This window comes from Felis catus, chromosome C1, assembly GCF_018350175.1.
Source record: "Felis catus isolate Fca126 chromosome C1, F.catus_Fca126_mat1.0, whole genome shotgun sequence".
Classification (NCBI taxonomy): Eukaryota; Metazoa; Chordata; class Mammalia; order Carnivora; family Felidae; genus Felis; species Felis catus.
Window position 1 is genome coordinate 20,844,238 of NC_058375.1, and position 27,368 is coordinate 20,871,605.

Genomic DNA, 27,368 nt, shown 5'->3' on the forward strand with positions numbered 1-27,368 from the left:
GTTTGGCCTGAACATAACAAATTGTTTGCCCCTGTATTATTTTCATTTTCTCTTCCCCTTCCTCCTTCCTTTATGGAATGTTGTAGAAACACTAAGCAGACCTACCATTCTCTCAAGTGAATTAAAACTGTAGTACTATATAGGGTAAAGTAGAAATGTCATTCTGGGCCCTTCATCTGGGAATGCTCCAGAACAAGAACTTGGTAGCAGCTAGACTCCTGCTTTCAGAGAATGTTTTGTCTTGTCTTGTTTTGCTACGGGTGGTGATACACTGCCTTCTACCATTGGACAAAAATATCAAATTGGAATTACCATTGCATCAGTGCAAAGTAAAACACCCTAAGTGTCCTCCATTCATTTTTTAAATTGAAGCATAATTGACCTACAATATTCTAAGTTTCAGGTATATAACATAGTGATTTGATATCTATGTACATTATGAAATGGTCACCACAAAGGTACCATTACCACCTGTCACCAAAGTTTTTTTTTAATGTTTATTTTAGAGAGAGAGAGAGAGAGAGAGAGTGTGTGTGTGTGTGTGTGTGTGTGTGTGTGAGAGAGAGAGAGAGAGAGAGAGAGAGAGAGAGAGGGCGGGGGAGGGGCAGAGAGAGAGGGAGACAGAGGATCTGAAGCAGGCACTGTGCTGACAGCAGAGGGCCTGATGGGGCGCTTGAACTCACGAAGTAGAGATCATGAGCTAAGCCAAAGTTGGACACTTAACCGTCTGAGCCACCCTGGTGACCCAAACAAAGTTTTTACGTTATCAACAATATTATCTGTGCTATGTATTATATCCCCATGATTTATTTTATAACTGGCAGTTTGTACCTCTTAATCCCCTTCACCCATTATGCATACCCACAACCCCTCCCCACTCTGGTAACCTGCAGTTTGTTTCCTGTATATAGGAGTCTGTTTCTATTTTGTTTTCTTTGTTCATTTTTTTTGTTTTCTAGATTCCATATAAGTGAAATCCTGTAGTATTTATCTTTCTCTGACTTATTTAATTTAGCATAATACCCTCCACATCTGTGTTGTTGCAAATAGCAAGCTTTCATGTTTTGTGTGTGGCTGAGTAATATTCGTGTGTGTGTGTGTGTGTGTGTGTGTGTGTGTTCGTGTGTGTGTACACATACCCCATCTTTATTCATTTATCAATGGACACTTGGGTTGCTTCCATATCTTGGCCATTGTAAATAATGTGATTAACATAGGCGTAGATATGTGTTTTTGAATTAGTGTTTTCATTTTTTTCAGATAAATACCTAGAAGTGAACTGCTGGATCATATGGTAGTTCTATTTTTTTTTCCTATTTTTAATTTTTTTGAGGAACCTCCATACTGTTTTCCATAGAGGCTATACCAATGTATGTCCCCACCAACAGTGCATAAGGGTTCACTTTTCTCCACATTTTCACCAACATTTGCTATTTCTTGTCTTTTGGGGACTAGCCATTCTGACAGGCATGAGGTGATATCTCATTGTGGTATTGTTTTGTATTTCCCTGATGATTAGTGATGTTGAGCATCTTTTCATGTTGACCAGCTGCATGTGTTCTTAGAAAAATGTCTAGTCATGGGGCACCTGGGTGGCTCAGTCGGTTATGCGTCCGACTTCGACTCAGGTCATGATCTCATGGTCCGTGAGTTTGAGCCCCGTATCAGGCTCTGTGCTGACCGCTTGCTCAGAGCCTGGAGCCTGCTTCAGATTCTGTGTCTCCTTCTCTCTCGGCCCCTCCCCCACTCACACTTTGTCTCACTCTGTTTCTCAAAAATAAATAAATGTAAAAAAAAACTTTTAAATGTCTAGTCAGGTCCTCTGCCCATTTTTTAATTGAAAAAAATTTATATTGCATTGCATGAGTTCTTTATATATTTTGGATGTTAACCCCATATTGGATATATCATTAGCAAATATCTTCTCTCATTCAGTAGGTTGCCTTTCATTGTATAGATGATTTCCTTCACTGTATGAAAACTTTTTAGTTTGATATAGTGACATTTGTTTATTTTGCTTTTGTTGTCCTTGCCTGAGGAAACAGGCTAAAGTCAATGTCAAAGAGCTTACTGCCTGTTTTCTTCTAGGAGTTTTATGTTTCAAGTCTTACATTTAAGTCTTTAACCCACTTTGAGTTTATTTTAATATATAAGAGAGTCTGGTTTTGCCGATACCACTAATTGAAAAGACTGTCTTTTTCTCCATTATATATTCTTGCCTCCTTTGTTATCGACTAATTGACCGTGTAAGAAGTAGTTTTTCTTTGGACTCTCTATTCTGTTACATTGATCCGTGTGTCTATTTTTGTGCCAGTACCATACTGTTTTGATTACTATAGCTTTGTAGAGTTTGACATCCAGAAGAATGATACTTCCAGCTTTGTTCTTTTTGTTCTTCTTTTTAAAAACTCCATTCTTGGGGCGCCTGGGTGGCTTGGTCGGTTAAGCGTCCGACTTTGGGACTTCGGCTCAGGTCATGATCTCATGGCCCGTGAGTTCGAGCCCCGCCTCGGGCTCTGTGCTGACCGCTCAGAGCCTGCAGCCTGTTTCAGATTCTGTGTCTCCCTCTGTCTCTGCCCCTCCCCTGTTCATGCTCTGTCTCTCTCTGTCTCAAAAATAAATAAACGTTAAAAAAATTTTTTTAAAAAAACTCCATTCTTTTTTAGGAGCGCTTGGCTGGCTCAGTTGGTGAAGCATGTGACTCTTGATTTCAGGGTGGTGAATTTGAGTTCCACATTGGATGTAGAGATTACTAAAAAATAAAATTAAAAGGGGCACCCCGGTGGCTCAGTTGGTTGAGCATTTGACTTCAGCTCAGGTCATGATCTCACGGTTTGGTTCATGAGTTCAAACCCTGCAGTGGGCTCACTGCTGTCAGCATGGAGCCTGCTTCAGATCCTCTGTCCCCTGCTTGCGTTCTCTCTCTCAAAAATAAATAAAACATTTGAAAAAATAATAAAATCTTTTTAAAAATCTATTCTTTTTTTTCTTCTTATCCAGAGGCTATCTTTAATCATGGGCATGAAGCTTTTGCTTGTGATCACTAAATGCAGACCAAAACCCAACTCAGATTTCAGTCTATCCTGTTTCCTAAGGCTAAGACTCACCTGCTTCTCCCTGCTTTTTCTAAGTATGTTAAGGGTATCCCTAGGTTTCACAGGATTTTTCAGTATTGCTTTACAGTGCTATGAAATATGACTACTTTATAGATTCTCCATTTAATCAGGATAGAGTTTGAAAGGTGTTGATACCCAACCTCTGAACCTACTTTTAGGCCAAATGAGTTCATTTTAGTACTTCTCCAAGATGAAATTTGATTAACAATGTAGCACCTAATTTTTAAGGGATAAACTTGAAATGATAGGATTTTTAATGTTGGACTGTGATTATGGACCAAGTTTTTACCAGTCCACGGAGAAATGAGAAAAATGATGTAGTGGGCTTTTTCAAGTACCATCTTTGAGTCTGAGATGATCTTTCCCACTTGTTAAAAAGGATATTTCAAGATTGTAAAAATGAAAAGGTGATGTCACAAGTCTTAGTTTTTAAATCTCCTTAATTGGCAAAATAAAAGTTGACACCTGGTATTATTCCCCGCCCCTGGTCCATGACATCTCTGATGTCTGTGAGACATTCATCTAGACCAGCCCCATCACTTTACAGTTGAAGGAAGTTGGGCCAGGAATGGCAGTCTAATACAGGAATTTAAAAGCTTGAAGAAGTGCTCTACATGTGCGTGGTCATTTGTGGCATAATGTTTGAGCCCTACTGCTAGTAATTTCCTATGCTAAATATAAATTTGGTATGCTTCTTGTCTGTTTTTTATGGATTCGGAAATGGAGGCATAGTAAGTAACCTGCCCACAGGCACACAGTTTAGGAATGATGGAGCCAGGATTTGATCCCAAGCACTCGGGCTTTGAAACCACACCTTGAGACACTCCACTGTGTCTGTGTATCACTGATACAACTATCCTGCTCACCTCTTTCATGAAGCATTCTCTGGAAGTATGGAGTAGTGGCAATTTCTGCCCAACTTTTCAAGAACATCTTTTCTTCGGTCAGGACCCTGTGAACTTTTCATTCACCACTCTGCTAAATGAAGCCTCCTGTCTGTATTATCTATACACCAACACAATTTTTTTTCAATGTCCCCATTTGATCACTCACAAAGATGTTTTAAGAAAGTTTTCTGACCTGAATATCCTCCTAATTGTCTGTAGGTTCTACTCTAAGGAGGTCTCAGAGTCTAAGAAATTAATCTTAGTTGAGATACCAAAATCCTAAGGCAGCTGGCCCATGTCTTTCCATTTCAGTGACTGCTGCCCTTCAGTTTGCTGATCTATGCTGACATCATTGGCGCCCAAACAAAGAGCATTTTGCTTTATAAGACCTAGGTAAATGTAAGGCGCCATTACATCAGAAGCCAGTGTGATTGTCAGCTGTGCTGGAAACAGGAAACATGGCCAAGGAGTAAAGAATTATATGGGTAAGAATATAGCTTTAGGTTTCTTGGGTGTATAGTCAGCACTAGAAGGGATTAAATAACGAACCACACACAGAAGCTGAGAAACTGAAAGGCAAAGCTGACATAAGATGTCAGGTCACTGTTAGCTGGAAATTGCTTCAACACCACCTTATGCCTGAAAAGGGGCATGGAACCTCAAAGGCATGGACAATCTCTGTAGATAAAAGTACCTCGTTCTTTTCTGTTACACTCAAAACACTTGAGAATAATTCCTTCTCAAGAATCATGTACTTGTGCTCAAAGGAGGAGCTGTAGCCTGTTTTCTTGAAATTAAGTTTAGAATTTGCATTTTTCTCATCAGCCTGGTCTTTGGAATCACAAGTCTGGAAAGGAGGATATTAACAGGTCATTTGGTAAGTGATGTGATCAAGTTAGCTTGCTGGATGAGTTTACTGTGTTTTTGAAGGCCAGAGGAAAAGGTGATTCTCGTACACCCATAAGAGTTGATAATTTAAAAACCAAAGTTAATATTATGCTGCAGTTAAATTTTGATGTCTGGAGATGTCAAAAGAGCAAACACCAGGCTGATGTTTGGTTTAAAAATCTAAAGGACCAGTAGCAGGAAAAGAAATAACCCCATCATAGAGCTGGCTTGCTGTGCAGTGTCTCTTTTTGGGTGAACAGTAATTTTGCCATTGTTTTCTTTTAAAAAGGCCAGATAATCCTCCCATGTTTTCTACGAAAATGAAAAAATGTTGGGCATCAGTTGTGTGCTAATAAATGTAATTGTACCAACATCTAAGTGCGAGGGACAGTGGTGATTTAAGAGCACAGCCTTGGGGCGCCTGGGTGGCTCAGTCGGTTAAGCGTCCGACTTCGGCTCAGGTCGTGATCTTGAGGTTTGTGGGTTCAAGCCCCGCGTCGGGCTCTGTGCTGACAGCTCAGAGCCTGGAGCCTGCTTCGGATTCTGTGTTTCCTTCTCTCTCTGCCCCTCCCCTGCTCATGCTCTGTCTCTCTCTGTCTCAAAAAAAAAAAAAAAAAAAAAAAAAAAAATATATATATATATATATATATATATATATATATATATATATATATATATATATAAAAGCACAGCCTTTAGCGTCATACAGATTTAGGTTGGAAACCCACTCACCACTTGTTCTAGGGTGAGACTGGGTAACTCAACCTCTCTGAACCTCCCCTCAGGGATCATTATACCTATCCCAAGTGTTGTGAGGATTAAATGGATGATCCATATAAAACGTATACTTGCCCAGTTAAATAATCGTTCAATAAAGCCATTACAGGCACAGGCTCTGCTGTTGGTCTCTTTCAGCCTTTACACCTAGGGCAGGCCTGAATCCTAATGCTTCCTTGCACTACCTAATCACTGTGGCCAAAAATTTAAAATCCAAAGGGGCCACAGCTTGATTAACCATTTCATTCGCGTACACCTAGGATGTGGGCGCCTGCCTTCTAATTGGATCCGTTCCTTGCTGCAGTTTGTCCGGTTTTCATAAACAGATTAGATGATCCCCTAAGGCAGTCTCCCAGAATCTACACAAATCCTCAAGACCCAGGTTTGGATTAGAAAGGGGAAGTAAGTAGGGTGCATGCAGCTCTGTGGAGAAGGGCCAGGAGAAACCGAACACTCTCTTTTGAGTTCTGCCCTCAAGCTTCACGCTAGATAGGGGTGGAAAGGCTGATGGTGCAAGCCCAGGGCAAGGATAGAGTCCCAAGATTTTAGAGCCCAGAAGCGTTGTCTGGAAGAGGACATTAAGGGAGACCGACACCCCTCCTTACGAGCCCCTTTTCCTCAGGCACTTCCTGGGCAAGGAAAGCCGTACCCTCCCGAGGATCCTCCGGAGAAGGGCGGCAGTCTCAAAACACCGAAAGAGAACTTGAGAAACCAGACCCCAGGCTCCACCACCACTAGAAACGCCCTATGCATGCGTAGGTGTGCGTGCGCGCGCGCGCGAGTGCGTACGCACAGACTGCTGGGATGCTGCCTCTCCCCTCTGGGTCTTCCAGTTTCCCGGCGTGCTTAGGGCCCGCCAAATGGGAGGGGGAGACGCAAGATGGCGGCAGCCGCGAACTCCGGCTCCAGCCTCCCGCTGTTCGACTGCCCGACCTGGTGAGTGGCGGGGCGGCCAGGGCTGAAGTGGCCTGGCCCGGCCTGGCTTGGCCCGGACTGGCAGGGCGGCTCATTTTTCGCAGCAAGCCGGACGGCTCAGAGACCCTGGAACTGATTGAGGGAGAACTGTCCGTCGGGCCGGGCGGCGTGTGGAGGAACCGGGAGCCTGGAGCCCGGGCCCAGAAACTGAGGAAACCCAGACTTGGGGGCTCTGAGGTGCTCGTTTAGGCAGTCCCTTGGGCGATCAGCCGGTTGCCGGGGGCGTTTCGGGGCCTTGGCCCCGAACTTACCCCAACTAGTGACTGAGTGCCTGGTGTTCTTGTGGAGCACCGTACCTGCCCCCCTGCTCTCTGTCCCGAGCGCGCACGAGCCAGCTTCCCGGCCCCAGCCCAAGCTCAGCGCCCAGCATCCCTCTGTCGTTGCTGCATCTCCCGTGCAGTACTTTTCTGTCTCCCGCAGACTGGAAGCGCCCTGAGGGTAGGGACGGCTTTGACCCACCTCAGAGTAGGCATCAGTAATTTTTGGAATGAACCCCTTTCAGCCCTTCTCAAGCTCTTGGGAATAATGGAATAATTTAGTTTAGTCTTTGAGTAGGTTACAAGATGAATAAATATGCATTGCCTTGCAAGGAGACCCATCCGAGTTAGAGCTATTTCTGCTGTAGCTCATCCCAGTTTAGGTGTTATTCATCTCTTTCCCGTTATATTGAGATCCTCAAGGGCAAGGGCTGTCTGATTCACCTTTGTGTTCCCAGCCCCTAGGCCTAAGCCAGGCACACAGTAGGAGTTCAGAAAGCATGTTTTGGATGTAACATTTAACATTTCTTTCCCTGTTTTCCGGACAAAATGGGCTTTTGCTCAGTGCACTGCCCTTTCAGCAACTGCCATAGAAGAGTTGAGGCAGGATTGTGAGATGACTACGGGGTGTGTGTGTGTGTGTGTGTGTGTGTGTGTGTGTGTGTACGTACGTGTGTATGCGTGCGTGTGTGCGCATGCAAATGTAGGGGCTCTGGCAAGATTGTTCTTTCTTCAAACTTAAAAGGAGCAAAGGCCTGAAGCAAATGTGTGGCTGTTTTCTGGGTCCCTCTGCACTTTTGTTAACACCCAGTTGCTTCAGTCTACAAATTGTATGTCCATTTTGGTCCCTTGCTGCATGGGTTTCAGAAGTTGGACCAGGACTGTAAACTTATAGTTACAAGAGACTATTTGCAATCACCAGCCATTTCCTCAGTCTGGTAAGTACCAGCCACTGTTAGCTGCTTTGACATATGTGTATCCTCCTTGAATGGTGTTATAGGAGTATAGGTTATAGGAGTATAGGGAACAGTTCCCTTAAACATACCACTGTAGACAGACCTGGTCAAGGGTAACAAACACCTCTTGTATTGATTGGTACCTGGTTTTACGGATATGCTTTTGGATTGCCCTAGCTCCCTAATTATGCACCTCTGATTTGGTCTCAGAGCCCAGGACAGTAGCCTCTGTTTATTCTGTGATGAGACTAATCTTGATCAGCCCCAAACACCACTGATTCATTCTGCCTTTATATGGCATTAGTGGTAGTGGCACATCTTAGATTCCAACTTCAAGTGACCAGACTGCCCCAGCTATAGTAGTACTTGGACTCTCTGTGCTGCTTTTTCTCCAAGGTAGATATAGGTTTCTTTGGTGCTGCTCTAAATACAGATCCACTAAAGTCTGTTTTAGAGCAATTGAATCACTGGGGAAGTGTCAAATGTAGAAAGGAGCTGTAATAACAGTGAAGTAGATGACATTTCTGCTGAACATGAACTAATTATAGACTGGTAAAAGAGCCGCAGTGTTGAATGGGACAATAATTGTAAATGGCATTTGTAAACTCATCCTGAAAATGCTTTCCTCACTCTTATTTTTCAGGGCAGGTAAACCCCCACCTGGTTTACATCTGGATGTAGTCAAAGGAGACAAGCTAATTGAGGTATGGAAACACATGTCTTCTTTTTCTTTTTTTTTTTTTCCCTCATCACACTAAGCATTTTTGCCAGTGACTCACTTTTCCGCCCCCTCTCCTGTGCTTTGTTTTCCAGCAATGCTACTTTCGTTCATCCTGATTTTTTTTTTTTCTATTAAAAGCACATGGTGATATAACACATTCAAAACTGGTATCTCCCACAGACACTCAGTTTTTTGTGACTTCTCTCACCTGCCAGATGAAGGGTTTTAATTGATCATAGGCTTATGGGTCCCCATCAAACTGGAAGCCCTGTAACTTGGCGAATTCTTTCTCTCTGAGTATGTGGAATTGTGTTGAAGTTGCAAGGTGTGCAGTAACCGAAGAAGAAAGTGAATGATGTAGATTTTCACTTTTTTAAGTTGCATTTATGCAATTCAGGCCCAAGCCCTTCAAAGAAATACAGTAAGCTAAAATGCTTGTTCAGAAAGAGACTGGATTGAAGATAAAACTCATTCATTCGTTCAAGACATTTACTGAATGCTTACTATGTGCCAGTCATGGTACTCAGCATACAGACTACAACAGTGAACACAACAAATGTGGTTCCTATTCTTAAATTATCTGGTGGGAAAGACAGTCACACAAAAATTAGATGATTATAATTTAAATAAGTACTATAAAGGAAAAGAGCAGAATTCCAGCTTTTATACAAGTCTTTAGAATGAACACCATACAGAACCTCAAGAGAACATGAATTTTGATTAGCTATTAGTCTGTATAAGTTTCTAAGTTTTTTAAAATCCTTAGGGTACCATTTATTTACCAAGAAATGGAGATTAAGTCCCCTGTGAGCATGGAGTTGTGAGTCTCCATGTTTCAAGCAGTTTTATGTTTGCTCACTCAGACAGAATTAAGGTTCAAAGCCCTATTCTTAATTTTTTTTTTTCAACGTTTATTTATTTTTGGGACAGAGAGAGACAGAGCATGAATGGGGGAGGGGCAGAGAGAGAGGGAGACACAGAATCGGAAACAGGCTCCAGGCTCTGAGCCATCAGCCCAGAGCCTGACACGGGGCTCGAACTCACGGACCGCGAGATCGTGACCTGGCTGAAGTCGGACGCTTAACCGACTGCGCCACCCAGGTGCCCCTCAAAGCCCTATTCTTGAAAGCAGTTGTTTTCCTTTGGCCTATAGTAAAAATCAAGGTATTCCATGGTTGAAAAGCCATCTGTGAAATCTCCTGAAGGAGACCCAGGTGTTTTGCAAAGTATTAAGGCATGAGTTGTGTTGAATTTTGTGAATCCATCATGCCTTAGCCAGTCACTTAGAGACTTTTTGTTATGGGTTCTTCTATTTTCAAGGTTACAAAACATCAAGATTATTCAAGGAAATAATTTAGCTAAAATGTCTGTAAACGCTTTTTACTGTAGACTGATAGATACAAAAAATATTTTTGCTACATGGTATGAAGCTTTGAAGACATACAGGAATTTATTTTGTTACTAGAATTTAGTAAATATTTAGTTTGTAGTAGGAAGAAACAGACAAGGAGGCCTAGTTTTAATGCTAATATCATATTCCTTTGTGAAATAATACATATTTTCAAGGCACTCTAATTTCTCAAACATCCCTCCGATAACTGGTTTCCATTAACTGATCGTGTTCTCTGTCCTTCAGTGCTCTTAGGTATGCTGAGTTGCCACACGATTGTCAAGTTACAGTCCTTAGACATCACTACATTGTTTCTGAGAGGAATAGACCTGAGATGTGCCTATTTTTAAGGATTTAGCACTTGATACTAACCGAGCTATCTATATCCTAGCCTTGTGTCAAAGGCTTGTGATGTGTTGTGATAGCTGGGTTTAAGAAGTGCAATATTAAAACAAAAGCCATGAGTCATTTAAGCCCAGTGTGTAAAGACACACTCTGAGTTATAACTCAGAGGCACAACTGAATAGTGGTATTAGCCATAGCTAGTCAAGAAATTGTGTTAGGGGCACCTGGCTGGGCTCAGTCAGTAGAGCATGCCACTCTTGATCTCGGGGTTGTGAGAGCCCGATGGTGGGCATAGAGATTACTTAAAAATGAAATCTTTAAAAAAAAAAGAGGGAGAGAGAAAAGAAATTGTGTGTTAATGACTGTTGAAAGACCAATGAATTAATTTCATATACTTGGACACTGTAAGAATTAACACATTTCCTTGATCCTAAGACATACTGTTATCCTCAGTATATTTGAACGTTTCTGTAATTGAGGTCCCTTTAATAATGAATGTATATATTTAATTTGGAGGCCCTTTCTCTTTTTTTTTTTAAGTGTTTATTTTTGAGAGAGAGAGAGAGAGAGAGAGAGACAGTGTGAGCAGGGGAGGGGCAGAGAGAGACAGAGAATGAATCTGAAGCAGGCTCCAGACTCGGAGCTATCAGCACAGAGCCCAAAGCTCGACCTCACAGAGACCTGAGCTGAAGTTAGATGCTCAGCCAACTGAGCCCACCCAGGTGCCCCTCTTTTTTCCCCCTCTGAACACATACTCTAGTATATCTTTGGCACCTTAGAATCATAGAAGGTTGGTCAGTGTTGTATTAGAACCCAGGAGCGGGTAACCTTATATGTTGCTTCCTTGAGACCAGTCTGTGAGCACTGTAGTTAGCAAATTTAAGTTTGTGTGGACATAATCTGTGTGCATATAAATATGAATGAGAAATGCCGTGAGATTCAGCATGCATGGACAGTACTTGGAGAGAACAAGATGTTGAAATTTCAGGGCTCTCTCAGTTCTAAATCAATGTCTTATTTTCAACCCAAATCTTAAAGCTTGGGGATGACATGGGGATGATTGATTGAGCTGTCAGGGCTGTTGTTAAATCTTGGTGCTCCGTAGTGGTCCAGGTCTGGGACAAGCTCTGCCAGCAGCAGATGGGCACTGCTGGACAGAGTTTCCCAGAGGTGACCCATGTACCTAGCTAGATTGAACTAATTGAGCCTTAAGGCTAAGCTTGAAAGACACTGGGTAAGTAATAGTTAAAAGAAAAATTAAGAAAGTGACCCATAGTACTTGTTCACTTCTGAAAATGTTCCTTGCCTCATGGTACATTTTTTAAGGGAGGCAGGGTGAAGAAAATCTATCATGTGGTGGTTAAAAGAGTGAGAGTCCAAAGTAAGACAGACCTGAATTTCTAATCCAGCTTTACAAATACAGTAGTGTCCCCCCTTATCCACAGTTTTGCTTTCCATGGGTTCAGTTACTGGCACAGATGATCCTCCTGACATGGTGTCAGAAGGTCAGTAGTAGCCTAATGCATCACGGTGCCTGTGCCATTCACCTCACTTCATCTCATCACATAGGCATTTGATCATCTCACATCATCGTAAGAAGGGTAAGTACAGGACAGTAAGATATTTTGAGAGAGAGAGACCACATTCACATAACTTTTATTGCAGGATATTAGAATTTTTCTTATTACTGCTGTTAATCTCTTACTGTCCCTAGTTTATAAGTTAAACTTTATCATAAGGGTGTATGTGTAGGAAGAGACATAGTAGATACATATATATATATATATATATATATATATATATATATATATATATATATATATATTTGGTATTATCAGAGGTTTCAGGCATCAGCTGAATCAATATATCCCCCACGGATAAGGGGGTGGCTTCTGTGTTTAGCTGTGTAAACTGGAATAGGTTAATTATTTTCCTGTGCCTCAATTTTGTCATCATAAAAATAAGAATAAAAGTACCTACCTACCCCACAGAGTGCTGTGAAGATGAAGTGACCCAGCATAAAACGCAGCACAGTATATGGCGCATAAGTGCTCAGCAGTTGTTCCTTATCAGTGTGAGGTATATTTCTGGTTTTGTAGGGGGAACACTAAAGCACAGGGTAGAATAGTGGCCCGCTGTGCATTCAGTGACAGCCAGGAATGAAATCTAAACCTCTTGAGAGCTAGCCTGGTACCATACTGACATGACTGTTTCTCTACTCAGCTTTGTGCTATCTTCTCTTGGGGATTTTAGGAGCAGCATAGTGTGAAATGTCAACTAGAGCTTAAGGAGACTTTGTGTTTAAAGGAAAAACATAGGGGTGCCTGAGTGGCTCAGTTGGTTAAGTGTCCAACTCTTGATTTTGGCCCAGGTTACAGTTCGTGAGATCGAGACCCATGTTAGGCTCTGTGCTGACAGCAGAGTCTGCTTGGGATTCTCTCTCCCTCTCACTCTCTGCCCTTTCCTGTGCATGCACATGCTCTCTCGTGTGCTCACTCTCTCAAAATAAATAAATAAACATTTTAAGAAATAAAGGAAAAACATCATGTTCTTGAGCGGTCAAGTTGTAGACCTCTAGAACTGAGAGAAGTGTTAGCAGTAATCCATCTAGAGTCCTTCATCTACAACAGTTCAGTCTACAACCAATCAGCAAAGGCTTTACTGATTCTGGATTAAAGGAAATTGTGAATGTTCTGTAAAGCTAAATTCAGCTCGGAGAATGTCCTTTACCCTTACCCTTCCTATTTATTTGGTGTTGAAATGACCTTTCTTTTATACAAATTGTTATACTAATTGGTGACAATTTTCTTAGTGTCCTTTTTTGGCAAAATAAAAAGTTAACACTGCTCTGTCAGCTCCTTCTCCCCTCACACTTACTTATTCATGAGAGACAGAGAGAGAGAGAGAGAGAGAGAGAGAGAGACAGAGAGAGAGAGAGAATTCCAAGCAGGCTCCATACCCAGCGCGGAGCCCTACTCGGGGCTCGATCTCATCACCCTGAGATCAGGACCTGAGCCGAAATCAAGAGTCAGATGCTTAACTGACTAAGCCACCCAGGTGTCCCTCCCCTCATAAATTTTTAATAACACTTCGCTGGTCTGTGAAATATCCTTTTCTGCTATTATATTGGGGTATTCTATTATATATTGGGTTCTGTTTAGTGCCATACCAGTGTCTAGAAACATTTGGAACTCTTCTCTTGGAATTGTTTCGGACCCACAGCACATTATTTAGAATATTGGCGTTGTAAGTCATTCACACCTGAGTTCAGACCCCAGCTCTGCTACTTAACCAGCTAGGCCACCTTAGATTTGTGGCTTCATCTTTCTCAATCTGTTTTCTTGTCTTTAACAATAGAGGTGATACTTATTTCACAGAGTTTTGAGGATTTGATGAGATCATGTTTAAAATGCCTCGCAGTAGTAGTCCTTTAATAAATGTTAATCCGTTCCCCCAAACCTAGAAAATCTTTGCCCCATGAAGTAGGTCCATGTTTGGACACAGCAAATACCCATTTAGAGTTAACTTGGAGTAATACTTTTCTGTGGCCAGAGTGAAGTGACAATAAAGTTAGATTTAGATGCTCATACAGTGGTATCTAATGTAATTGCACTGCCTATAGAAGATTCCAAAAATCCTCTGGGGCTATGGCAGCATAATTAGAATATATATAGGTGTTTATACCCCTGTCCTTTCCTAACCAATTGTTAATCTTCATTTGAATGTAGATTTTCTGAATAGCAGTCTTATTACTTTGTAGACATGCTTTGTATTTCTGGTTTCCTGGTTGACCTAAAATTAAGATCTGGTGAAATCTTAAATTTCCAATGGACAGAAGACAGCCACTCCCACAAGCCACTTTCATCTACTAGAATTAAGCAAAGTTCTTTTCATACCAACACAAGACCTGTAACCACTGTATTTGAGGAGATTAATTGCCATCCACCCCGCAAAAATGTTTGTAAATTATTCTGAGCTCTTTATCTTGAAGGATAGTGGGAAATAATTTTGTTTTCGCCTCAGCAAGGAATTCCACTCAAGATTCTCTACTTACTAGATTGGAAGAGTTTTTGCTAAACCCTGTTGAAACGAGATTTAAGTAATATTTAATTTAATATTTATTTAGAAACTGATTATTGATGAGAAGAAGTATTACTTATTTGGGAGAAACCCTGATTTGTGTGACTTTACCATTGACCACCAGTCTTGCTCTCGGGTCCACGCTGCCTTGGTCTACCACAAGCATCTGAAGAGAGTTTTCCTAATAGATCTCAACAGTAGTAAGTAACTCACGCCCACCCTGTTTGACACATTCTCTTTGGGGCAATGTGAAAATGCTCTTTGGGTTCTTCCATTTTGAAATCATGTTTTATTGCTCATCAAGGAAGAAGTTTTTGTTTGGTTTTTAAATCAGCCCTTCTCTATTTCTGTTGTATCTCCTATTTTCCTGAAATAATTGATGACTGGAGAGAGAAGAGGGTTTTGGGGAGGCATGTTCTGGACGAGGCAATAGGAATATATAGAGAACAAAAAAAAGTTACTCAGGAGCCAGGGGCTATGGGTATTCAGGTGTTGATAGGACCATGATAAGATTGTGGTCCAATTTAAGCAGAAGCTGTGATAAACTCCATTAATGTATTAGAGTAGTGGTGCAGGACATTAAAAAAATACTTGCTCTGAGCAAAATTTAATTTTTTATAATAGGTTCAAAGCATTTTGCTTTGACTACTAATAATACCAATTTTAATTGCATAAGCACACTCCAAGTAAGATTTTCAACTCTGCCAAAGATGATCCCAGAAATGTAATTGAGACTTCATGGGGTTCTGAAGTTTGTTCATTTGTCCATGTATAAATATAGTGTAAAATGTAAAGGCTCCTGCTTCTAGGCTGGTCGTGTTCTATCCTTTCTCCCCTCCTCTAACACACACACACACATACACACACACACACAAAGACACAATATGCTTATATAATGGCTTTGGAGAAACTTGCCTCACCAGTACTTAACTTGCAAATTTATCTCATTTTTTCTCTCCATTTTATAACATGCAGAATGCAGACATGGAAAAATATTCAAACTCTCCAGTAGGATTTTGGCTTGACTTGGCATTCATATTGTACCTGTTTCAGCCAGCCTCCTTTATTGTCCTGGGGAAAACCCAAATATAACTGCCACCAGGCCAGAAGTTCTTATGTTCCTTACACTTGGGGCTGGAGAGGTCAGACCACACTGATGCCTGTCTTCTGCCTTGGGGGGCATGGCTCTTGCTGGGTTGGAGCCATTCCTGCTGAACCCAGAATGAAGCCAAACTTGTCTGGCAGCAGAGAGCAAGCAGTGGTCTTTGTTACATGGGGTAACGTCAGGTCTGAAGATGTATAAGAGATCCACTGAAGAGATTCAAGACCCAATGAAGAGTTTCCTTTTCATTTTGACACATGACAAGGGATGCAGAGCGGACCCAGTGCTGTTTTCATTTTAAAAAACAAAACTGATGTTCTGGGAGGAGCTGTTCTCCCTCCTACAACTCAGGTTGGTTTTTGTTTCTGTTTTCTCTCTTATATTTCTGATTTGGTTATTCCCAGCACACGGCACTTTCTTGGGTCACATTCGGTTGGAGCCTCACAAGCCTCAGCAAATTCCCATCGATTCCACAGTCTCGTTTGGTGCATCCACAAGGGCATATACTCTACGTGAGAAGCCTCAGACACTGCCGTCAGCTGTGAAAGGAGATGAGAAGATGGGTGGAGAGGATGATGAACTCAAGGGCTTACTGGGGCTTCCAGAGGAGGAGACCGAGCTTGATGTAATTTCACGTCTGTCTATGACATTGTTTTGTCTTTTGGGACTCTAGTTTTCAGTATGTAGCTTGAAATGCCAGTGACCTAGCATCAGGAGGTTTTCTTGAGCCCAGTAGTGGGCCTTTGCCACTTTGCCAGGCAGTGTGGCCACATGTGACATGCCTGGGAAAGCTGCACTGTGTTGGGCTTGTTGTGTACAGCCAGTAGACTTCATGGTTGTCTGCGCACCTTCACCAGATGTTAGAAGCCAAGGCTGCGAGTTAAACTTTTCTAGAGCTGCACTGTCTAATGCTATAGCTACTAACCACATTTCAGGTACTCAGTAGTCACATGTGGCAAGTGACCATATTGAGTGGCAAAGATCTAGAACATTTCCGTCACCTAGAAACATAAGCTCAGAGAGACTGAAGTTTTCATTCATTTACATTGCTTTTTTTTGATATTGTTCGAATAGCCCAAGAAACTTCTGAGTAGATCTAGGCTGCGTTTGTTCTTTTGGGCCTGGCTGCCCTGAAGGCCATGAATTTTACAAGATTTAATGTAAAGTGCTGAAGTTTTCCTTTTCTAGAGGCTGACCCCAGTGGCTTGTGATGTGGCTGTTCCGTTTACATGTCTGTCGCTGCACTGGTGTGACTGGTCTAGTCAGGTAGACCAGCATGTCCTTAACCACCCTCATTCATATACCTCTTGTTCACCAGGGCAGTTTCCCAGCCCTTAGGAAGAAAAGCACAGGGGAAATCTTACAGTTTCAAAGTTATTTTGTTCTAAAGAAGTAGCCTCAGTGACTTTCTGACAGTCACTCCTGTGACTGTGCTGCTTCCGTGCTTCCCTGTTTTTTGAGTTCAGTTTGTTAGGTCCTCTCTGGGTCTTCAAGACATTTGTTCTCAAGACATTTGGAATGTCTCAGACTGCAGTGCAGATTGGAATAAGTCCAGAGGATTGGGAAGAGGCAGGCAGCAGTGCTGAGGCCAAGTTAATCATTGAAATAGATGGGCGGTTATGAATAGAAATGGGGCCATATGCAGGGACGGGAAGTGACAAACTATTAATGCCAAATATTAAGTGCCCTGGCCCTGTCCTTCTGAGCTTCAGTGGGCAGGGCCTGCTGGGAAAGAAGCTATCAATTGCCCACTCTGTTTCATTAATTCAGAGTGGTTCATGGGGTTCCTCCCAGCCACATTCTTTCATTCCCAGCTTGAAGACATGGTAGTCTTTCTTCCGCCCCACAAAACACAAAACCTCAACTCAAGGATACTTGCACAGATGATCCGTTCTCAACTCAGGGTTGTTCACCTTCTTTTGACCCTCACTGCCCCGCTGGTCAGTGAGGGTGTTCCACATTCTGTCAAAAGAGGTTTGTTAATAGTAGCAGTCCAAGGGTGGTAATGAATTTTTTTGGAATACAGAAGAGAATGCTGTTTGCCTGCAGAGGTTAAGGTTCACTTCTAAAGCCTTCTTGCTCTTTGTTTAGCTCTATGTTCTTCAAATTCCCTGCGTACTGACTCCTGTCTGTCTTGTGTGAACCCTGGCCTAGAACCTGACAGAGTTCAACACTGCCCACAACAAGCGGATTTCCACCCTGACCATTGAGGAGGGGAATCTCGACATTCAGAGACCAAAGAGAAAGAGGAAGAACTCACGGGTGACTTTCAGTGAGGATGACGAGATCATCAATCCAGGTGAGGTATCTTCCTGGTTTCTTCTGATGAGAAAGCTGGATCTCAGAGAGTATTGTACACAGTGTGTAGGTTAGTTGTAATGTTTCTCAGCAAGGTTTAGAACAACCAGCACTGTATTAAGGGGAGAGGTTTCTTACGGTGCCTTGGTGAAGTACCCTCAAACACTCAAGCATTATCCAGTTGCATTGTGAAAGAAATAGCCAAAGGAAGGGCCCATGTCATTCAGTAGACAGAGCCAGGCTGTGATTCTCCCCTGCTGATCTGCAGGGGAGACGCTAAGTCTGCGTCATAGCGGAAGTTTAGGTAAAGTAGGGTTGTTTGCTATCTTTACCTCAGAGTAGAACATTATTGTCTTTGTGGAGTTCTGAGTGTGAATGGTACCTCTCTCTAAGATTGGAAAACCTTTTGCTGTCACCATTAACTGCACTGAAGACTTGCCTCTCTGTAAGGAAGTAATCTCTAGAAAATTTGTATGGAAATGTCAGCAAGGTGAGAGCATCAGTTTATGGGAAGGCCACCAAGTTCACTAATTTGTTCCGTCCTTCAACAACCACTTACTGGGTATACACAGTATGACAGGTACTCTGGTAGGTGAGGTGGATGACATAGAGACCCAAGGTATAGTTTGTATGATGAAGATGGAATTGAGATTCAGAAAACCTTGTTTGAAATCAGTCTCAGTGGATGGAAACGAGGATCCCAAACTTTTACTTCCCAAATGAAATACAGTGAGAATAACTTTCAAGTCCTGCGTTTAGGTTCAAAATACCAATTATTTAAATGGAGAAGATCTGTTCCAGTGACAGCTCATGAAAAAAAAAGATGTGGGGATTTTAGTTAATTGAATGAGTCATCAGGGTGATGTGGCAACTAGTCAGGTGCAGTTAAAAATTGCGTGAAGACTAGGGGACAGCAAGCCCACTCATTTGTGTTCTCAGCAGAACTCACCCGAATGGGTTACCAAATGCAAGCGTGACCTCAGCCACCAGATGTGTTATGTAGTCCTGAGGGAGGAGGAGACTTGCAGCTATGGAAAACCTCCTCCAAATGCTGGGTAGGGGGACCATGCTTGAGGAGGCACAGCCACTGCGGTTGGGTATTTGCAGGGCTGACCTTAGAGAGGAAGGAGTAGGCAAAGCCAGAGCCAGTGAGTAGCAAGTATTTGGCTCAGCATAAAAAGCAATGAGATTCATTCTCTCTCTCTCTCTCTCTCTCTCCCTCTCTCCCTCTCTCCCTCTCTCCCTCCCTCCCTCCCTCCCTCCCTCCCTCCCTCTCCCTCTCTCTCTCTCCCTCTTTCTCTCCCTCCTTCTCCCTCTCTCTCCCTCTTTCTCTCCCTCCCCCTCTCTCTCTCTCCCTCCATCTCCTCCATCTCTCTCTCTCTCTCTCTCCCTCCATCTCCTCCATCTCTCTCTCTCTCTCCCTCCATCTCCTCCATCTCTCTCTCTCTCTCTCTCCCTCCATCTCCTCCATCTCTCTCTCTCTCTCTCTCCCTCCATCTCCTCCATCTCTCTCTCTCTCTCTCTCTCTCTCCCTCCCTCCCTCCCTCCCTCCCTCTCTGTCTCTCTGTCTCTCTGTCTCTATCTCTCTCACTCTCACTGTCCCACCCCCCCCACCCCCCCCCCACCTCTCCGTCTCCTTCTCCCTCCCCCTCCTGGCTTGCATATGCACGTGTTCTCTCTCTCAAAATAAATAAGCTTTTTTTTTTCAACGTTTATTTATTTTTGGGACAGAGAGAGACAGAGCATGAACAGGGGAGGGGCAGAGAGAGAGGGAGACACAGAATCGGAAACAGGCTCCAGGCTCCGAGCCATCAGCCCAGAGCCGGACGCGGGGCTCGAACTCACAGACCGCGAGATCATGACCTGGCTGAAGTCGGACGCTTAACCGACCGCGCCACCCAGGCGCCCCAATAAGCATTTTTTAAATAATGTTTTATTTACTTTGGAGAGAGGGAGGGAGGGAGGGGCAGAGAGTGAGGGAGACACAGAATTCAAAGCAGGCTCCAGGCTCTGAGCTGTCAGCACAGAGCCCAACACAGGGTTCAAACCTGTGAACCACGAGATCATAACCTGAGCTGAAGTCGGACGCTTAACCAATTGAGCCACCCAAGTGCCCCAATAGATAAACATTTTTAAAGGGGCAGGGCAGCACCTGGGTGGCTCAGTCAGTTAAGTGTCAACTCTGGATTTCAGCTCAGGTCATGATCTCACGGTTCGTGCTCATGCGCTTGCTCTCTCTCTCGCTGTGTCTCAAAATAAGTAAACATTAACAAAAAAATGAATCCTTACGTTTATTTATTTTTTTAGTTTATTTATTTGTTTTGAGAGAGAAAGAGAACAAACAGGAGTGGCAGAAGGAGAATCCCAAGCAGGCTCCACGTTGTCAGCACAGAGCCTGACACGGGGCTCTATCTCACAGAATGGGATCATGACCTGAGCTAAGATCAAGAGTCCGACACCTAACCAACTGAGTTACCCAGACACCCCAAATCCCTCTTATATTTAGAGGAAGAATTAACAGGATTCCTGTGAAAGATTGGGCATTTGTTTGGTATGTGGAGTGGAGGAGATTACTCTCCAAAGCAGTGAATACCCAGTGGAAGTGTTCAGGCAGGGGCCAAGTGACCAATTAGGGAGACTTACTTCTGGGCCCCAGAACCTATTGAATAAGAGTTCCTAGGAGTTGGACCTAGAAATCTATAGTTTGAAACAAGCTCTTTTTTTGTACTGATGAACAGCCATCAAATTGGGAATCCCTGAATTAGTCAATCTTTTAAATCTCTTTCAGAACTCAGGGTCTGGTCTGCTCTGTTTTTCTCCTTAAAAATTATTGCCCTGGAGCAGAATGTGTACTCGGGCAGAGCATAGCATGGGTGTTAAGAGGACTTAGATTTGAAATCGACCTCCACATTTGGTAGCTGTGTGAGCTTGACCAAGTGACTTAACAGATACTGGCCTCATAGGATTGGTGGGGAGGCTAAATGTTTAGTATACGTAAAAGTACTTCAGATCAGTGCTTGGCACTCAGTAAGCCCCTGATAAGTGTTAACCATTATCCCTCCCCATCATCATCGACCACCGCTTTTGCCTTTTATCCGTGCAACCTTTCCTGTACCAGAAGTAGACTTAGCAAGGAATTTGTTGGTAGATCTTCGAGGAACAGAGACCTCGTGGAACGGGTACGTCCTCTCAGGGTGGAATGGCTAGAGATGAGGAGAGCACAGGAGTGCCATTGAGCCAGCACAGCGCAAGACAGGGTCCCCAGAGAGTTAGCCCCGGCCCTCTGCAGGCGTGTCGCACACGTGGAGTGTGTACCCCAGTAGCCACTCCTCTTGGGCTCCAGTTGCTCTTGTGCTTTGTTTGGCTTTCCTTGCTGAAGGGATGGTTGGAACAGGACTCCTGTGGGGCTGAGAAAAAAGGTGAGGACGCCTTTTTTACAGCCCTCATCTCCTTCCTAATGAGCCTGGATATCTTTTCCTCTTCTTCCCTATAGAAGTCATTCGTTTGTTCACTCACTGAACAAAGATTGGTTGTGAATGTAATGCCAGGGTGTATTGTTTAGAGGCATCCTAGTCTGTGAAAAGCCAGACCAGGGGTTAATTACTCAAATAGGGAATCTTTGTTTTCCAAAGGGATTCATAGGAGTCTTTCTTTTCTTCCTTCCTTCCTTCCTTCCTTCCTTCCTTCCTTCCTTCCTTCCTTCCTTCCTTCCTTCCTTCCCTCCCTTCCCTCCCTTCCCTCCCTTCCCTCCCTTCCCTCCCTTCCCTCCCTTCCTTCCCTTCCCTCCCTTCCCTCCCCTCCCTCCCCTCCCTCCCCTTCCTTCCTTCCTTCCCTTCCTTCCCTTCCCTTCCCTCCCTCCCCTCCCTCCCCTCCCTTTCCTTCCTTTCCTTCCTCCCTCACTCTCTTCCTCCCCCAAATTGGTTTCCATATATCACCCAGTGCTCATCCCAACAGGTGCCCTCCTCAATGCCCATCACCCACTTTCCCCTCTCTCCCACCCCCCATCAACCCTAGGAGTGTTTCTTTTAATAACAGTCACCCTCTATGCATTTAAAATAAGATAAACAACACCTATTAGAGAAACTTCCTTCCCACCACTATATTAAGACAAAGAGGTCGTGGAGTAGGTTTTTAGTAATAATAGTAAGTGTCCCTTCCTGTTTCCACACACTTAGCCTTCAGCAAGAAAGCTCCTGTTCATCCCAGGCAGTCCAGCCCAGTGGTCCCCTCTGTGCTCCAGGAACACTGTTTTGCACCCCTCCGTTGTGCTGTAGCCTGTCTGGCTTTTCATCTGTGACCTCCTTAAAGGCAGGACAGTGTCTTGCTCTTTACTTCCATCCTTGATGTCCAGTAAATGAGGCATGAGTGAGTGACCAGCTGCAAGCACATCACTTACTTGGTCTTAGCGCTTTCTTTCTGCAGCGAATGAAGCTAGAAACTTTATAGGGCACAATAATGTGTGTGTACCCTGTGAAAAGGGGGCTGCTCTCCATGCTCCCTCGACAGGGGGCTTCAAATCCTTCAGTAAAATTCTTGATTGTATACAGTTGTTCAGGTCAAAGGCCAGGTTAAGTCGGAAGCCCTGGGCCTAAATCCTAATTTTTGTTATTTGCTAATGAGCAGACATGGGCAAGGTATGTGGTATGTGTCTCATGTCTCACGTGTCATCGTTTTATCACTGGCTTGGGGTTGATAATATCTGCTTTTTGGTTTCTCTCTTCAAAAGGACATATGTGGGGGCACGTGAGTGACTCAGTCGGTTAAGCGTCCGACTTTGGCTCAGGTCATGATCTCACGGTTCGTGAGTTCAAGCCCCATGTTGGGCTCTGTGCTGACATTTCAGAGCCTGGAGCCCGCTTCAGATTCTGTGTCTCCCTCTGTCTGCCCCTCGGCCGCTTGCATTCTGTCTCTTTCATTGTCTCAAAAATAAACATTTAAAAAAAATTTTAGGGGCGCCTGGGTGGCTCGGTTGGTTAAGCGTCTGACTTCGGCTTAGGTCATGATCTCGCGGCCTGTGAGTTTGAGCCCCGCGTTGGGCTCTGTGCTCACAGTTCAGAGCCTGGAGCCTGTTTCAGATTGTGTCTCCCTCTCTCTCTCTGCCCCTGCCCTGTTCACGCTCTGTCTCTCTCTGTCTCAAAAATAAATAAACGTTAAAAAAATAAACTTTTTTTTAAATAAAGAAATAAAAAATAATTAAAAAAAAAAAAAAGACATATGTGGAATGGAAAGAAATTTGGGGAGGGTAGGTACAGTGCAGTGGTCCAGGGCCCAGGCCTATTTCTGGCTGCTTGAACACAAATCCTGGTCCCTCCACTGTCCAGCAGGGTGACTGGGCCAGGCAGCTCACTCATTGATGCCTGAGTGTGTCTGTTAGATGTTGATTGTAGCAGTACCTGCCTCATAGAGTTGTGAGGATTTAACACGGTGCCAGCACTCAGCAAACACTCAGAATTGCTAGCTGTATTCTACTGTTTGAATATGAGTTGTTGTGGTTACTTTGTTTGCAGTGAGCCCTGTTCCCTTAATCCTCCCAGCAGAGTATCAAACTAATTACCCTCTGGTGTCTTCTGCAGAGGATGTGGATCCCTCAGTTGGTCGCTTCCGGAACATGGTGCAGACTGCAGTGGTCCCAGTCAAGGTAGGAAGCACATTGTAACACTGTTTGGAATGCCATACAGTCTGGTTTAAAAACCCACTTTTGAGAGAGCCAAAGCATAAGAGACTGTTAAAAACTGAGAACAAACTGAGGGTTGATGGGGGGTGGGAGGGAGGGAGGGGAGGGTGGGTGATGGGTATTGAGGAGGGCACCTTTTGGGATGAGCACTGGGTGTTGTATGGAAACCAATTTGACAATAAATTTCATATATTAAAAAAACAAAACAAAACAAAACACCCACTCTTTTGGGGTGCCTGGTAGGCTCAGTCAGCATGCAACTCTTGATCTTGGGGTTGTAGGTTTGAGCCCCACGTTGGGTATAGAGATTACTTTAAAATCTTTAAAGAAAAAAATGAAAATAAAAAATAAAACCCCACTCTTGTATGTGTAGGTAAGTGTTAAATGTGTGCTTAATTAAAATTGCTTTTTAATGTTCATGTATTTTGAGAGAGAGACTGTGCGTGTGTAAGCAGGGGAGGGGCAGAGGGAGGGGGAGAGAGAGAATCACAAGCAGTCTCCATGCTGTCAGCACAGAGACTGATGCGAGGCTCGATCCCACAACCATGAGACATGACCTGAGCTGAAACCAAGAGCCGGACACTTAACCCACTGAGCCACTCAGGCACCCTGTGTGTGCTTAATTTTAAAACACATTCTTTGTTCTTCTGTTTCTTCATGCTGTAGAAAGACTTTCACCCCACCTGAATCTAGGGGATCCTGGAGTGCCATAGAAAGGCTGCAGGCGACTGGCCAGCTGGATGCTGTATATAAATTCTGATGTGATGGGAGCCTATAAATTTACCTCCAGCAGGGTACAAAGAGGCCCACTTTTCTTTAGCCTTGCCCTTCTGGCTTGAAGTCAGCTATTAGGGGAGGAAGAACATTGTCACGTTTCTGCATGGCACCTCCAGTTTGGCCGTGCCTTTGTCTTGTGATTGAGAATGGTGCAGATAGGAAAGCCAGCCCAGATCAGGATTAGGTTGAAAGATCAGGTATGTTGAAGAACCAAGAGGTGGAAGTTACAGAGATGTTCTAATTGCTCAACATGTGGAGGAACTATGTGGCAGCTGGGACTGTCCATAGGGGCAAGTGACCCCTTGAAATAGACCTGTCAACAGGGATATTCAAAAAGTGATTGGAAGATGCTGGTCACAGATGCTATAGAAAGTTTTATTTAAAAAACAAAAAATCAAACTTTAGATTGATAATGTCTGTCAAATTTCTGGTTAGTCTTTTTTAATCCAAAAGGGTCAGAGGGTTGAGGGGGATCTTTCATGAGCATTCATAAGCCAGTGTGAAAAAGTACAAGATGACGTGTTTCTCTGTTGTCTCCATAGCATTCAGGTCACGTTTCTCCTTGAGCTCACTCCTTCCTTCCTTCCTTCCTTCCTCCCTCCCTCCCTCCCTCCCTCCCTCCCTCCCTTCCTTCCTTCCTTCCTTCCTTCCTTCCTTCCTTCCTTCCTTCCGAATGTTCTGTTGTCATTAAAGTATAAAACCAGCAAGAGGAACCTGGCTGGTTCAGTCGGTAGAGCATGATCTCGGGGTTGTAAGTTCAAGCCCCTCGTTGGGTATAGAGATTACTTTAAAAAATAAAATATAAAACCAGATGTTTTTACTTCTTTGTCAATTTTATTACGGTATAATTTACATATGATAAAATACATTTAAGTGTACAGTTTGAGTTTGACAAATGTATACACCTGGGTTACCACCACCATACTCCATGTATAGCTTTGTATCACCCCAGAAAGTTTACTTATGTACTCTTGCTGTCAGTTCCCCACCCCCCCAGCCACCCAGTGAACTGCTTTCTGTCACCACAGATTTGTTCTGCTCTCAGATTAATGTTTAAAAGTCGTGTGGTCAACGTGAAGATACTAACTTTTTACTTAAATACTTGTATTACCTATTATCACCACTGTTTCCTAAAAGGGCATTTTTAAAAATCAAAAAAGAGAGGGAGGGGTATGACCTTATGACAAAGAGTAGTCACTTAAACTGGGTAAGTTTTACTTTATGAAAAGCTCACACGTCCTCATTTTTCCCAGTGCATTGTAGGATGGTGAACACTTTGTGTGGAGCAGTATTTGGGAACCATCAACGTTAGACAACCACTGTCAGGTGGTCTCTTCAAACCCTGAGATTTCAGGAGAGTGAAATAGGTTGTCTAGGAAACAAAACAAGCTAGAGGGTTAGGGGCCTTCTTCAAGTTTTCTAGGGTTGGAATAGAAAAGGCTAACTGACACCCTCTCGTGTCTTACCTGTTGTCTCCTCTGTCTCTTGTGAACCACAGAAGAAGCGGGTGGAAGGCCCTGGCTCCCTGGGCCTGGAGGAATCAGGGAGCAGGCGCATGCAGAACTTTGCATTCAGTGGAGGACTCTACGGGGGCCTGCCCCCCACGCACAGTGAAGCCGGCTCTCAGCCACACGGCATCCATGGGACAGCACTCATCGGTGGCTTGCCCATGCCATACCCGAACCTCGCCCCTGACGTGGACTTGACTCCCGTCGTGCCGTCAGCAGTGAACATGAACCCTGCACCAAATCCTGCAGTCTATAACCCCGAAGCTGTCAATGAACCCAAGAAGAAGAAATATGCAAAAGAGGCTTGGCCGGGCAAGAAGCCTACACCTTCCTTACTGATTTGATATTTTTGGTCATGGAGAAGGGTGGGATTGGGTGGGAATTGGGTGGAAGGGTGACGGGGGAGCTAATGAACTAGGGAGAAAAACTTTCCATGTGTGCGGTCTCGTCTTTCAGAATGTCTCCTGGGGCCCTAACCATGTAATGTTAAAGCTGGGGTGGGGTTGGAATATCCCATAAAGACCTGTCTTCAGAACACTATGAGTGTAGAACAGTGTTTCATATTTTTCCCACTAGGTAGGCTGCCCTGGCCCTTTCCCAGGCCTCTTCCGTCACCACCTTTTTCTTTTCTTCCTCGTTCTGGGGTCAGTTTGATTTAAAGTCATGTGTACCCTGGGGAGAGACTCCAGGCCCTCCGGTGGCATCTAGAGCTGTGCTGATGGCAGCAGCATCACCAGCCTGTGGGTCCAGCAGCCTGGTTTCTGCTTACTGTCCGTGCAAGTCCCAGGTAGCAAAGGGTTCGCCACGGATCCCAGGTCTATCAGAAGAGGGTTTAGAATTCTTCAGTTAAGCTAAGGTTTCAACTCAGAAGTGTTTGCCTGGGTCGCTGGTTTTGAGGTCCAATAGTTAGGCTTTTTTCTCTTTTGTCCTTTCTGTTGGAATGAGAACATTTTGATTTTCTTCATCTGTGACCAGTGCTGTAGATACAGGTGGGTAGTTTGAAACTTACGGTATTGTTTGAACTTCACTTGTTTCTCTTGTCACACCTGAGTACTCTACTTGCTGAAGTTTTTCGTTTGATTCCAGAGTACTGTCCTCTACTCTTTAAGGCATTGCTTTCCTATTCAAGTGTGTTATGAAGGCAATTTTTAAAGGATATGACCAGTTAGAGCAGCAATTCCAATTGAAAAAATTTTACTTTGCAAGTAACTGATGTCTCTAAGAGGACATTTTTAGGTGTTGGTTCAGAGGCTCTTCCCCTCCCCCCCCCACCCCCTTTACTGAGAGCTCTCATAACCCAGAGCTCCAGGACTCGGCCCAGTAACAAACACAGGAGACGAAGGTAGCAAACAGTGATATGAGCTTTGTACAGAGATTTGTACATTTGTGTAATAGGCCTTTTCACGCTTTATGTGTAGCTTTTTACCTGTAACCTTTATTACATTGTAAATTAAACGTAACTTTTGTCATTCGTGCAGTCTGTGATTCGGTCGCCATCACGGATTCCCGCTGCCATCAGGGAATGTTTTGTCGGAGGTGCAGGTAGGCTTGGGAGGCGATGCTCTGGCCCCGTTTTATTACCACAAATAAAGATGCCCCCTGCCGAATGTGGAAATT

General features: G+C 43.8%; 1 protein-coding gene and 1 non-coding gene across 4 annotated transcripts; both read left to right on the top strand.

Moving 5' to 3' along the window:
• The first annotated feature begins 4,393 nt into the window (after positions 1-4,393).
• Positions 4,394-27,220, top strand: PPP1R8 (protein phosphatase 1 regulatory subunit 8). Of its 3 annotated transcripts, none has more exons than XM_045035390.1 (7): positions 4,394-4,488; positions 8,500-8,560; positions 14,439-14,592; positions 15,368-15,845; positions 17,649-17,793; positions 23,366-23,430; positions 25,742-27,220. In XM_045035390.1, exons 4-7 carry the CDS (start codon positions 15,762-15,764, stop codon positions 26,093-26,095), a joined length of 648 nt encoding a protein of 215 aa, XP_044891325.1. In that variant the 5' UTR covers positions 4,394-4,488; positions 8,500-8,560; positions 14,439-14,592; positions 15,368-15,761; the 3' UTR covers positions 26,096-27,220. The 3 variants fall into 3 exon arrangements, with proteins under 3 accessions (XP_044891325.1, XP_006934533.1, XP_003989806.1); XM_006934471.4 differs by lacking the exon at positions 15,368-15,845 and adding an exon at positions 15,899-16,119 and having other exon boundaries at positions 4,415-4,488; XM_003989757.6 differs by lacking the exons at positions 4,394-4,488; positions 15,368-15,845 and adding exons at positions 6,453-6,604; positions 15,899-16,119.
• On the top strand, positions 10,323-10,488 carry LOC111562166. The gene has a single exon (XR_002745210.1).
• Positions 27,221-27,368: the final 148 nt, after the last annotated feature.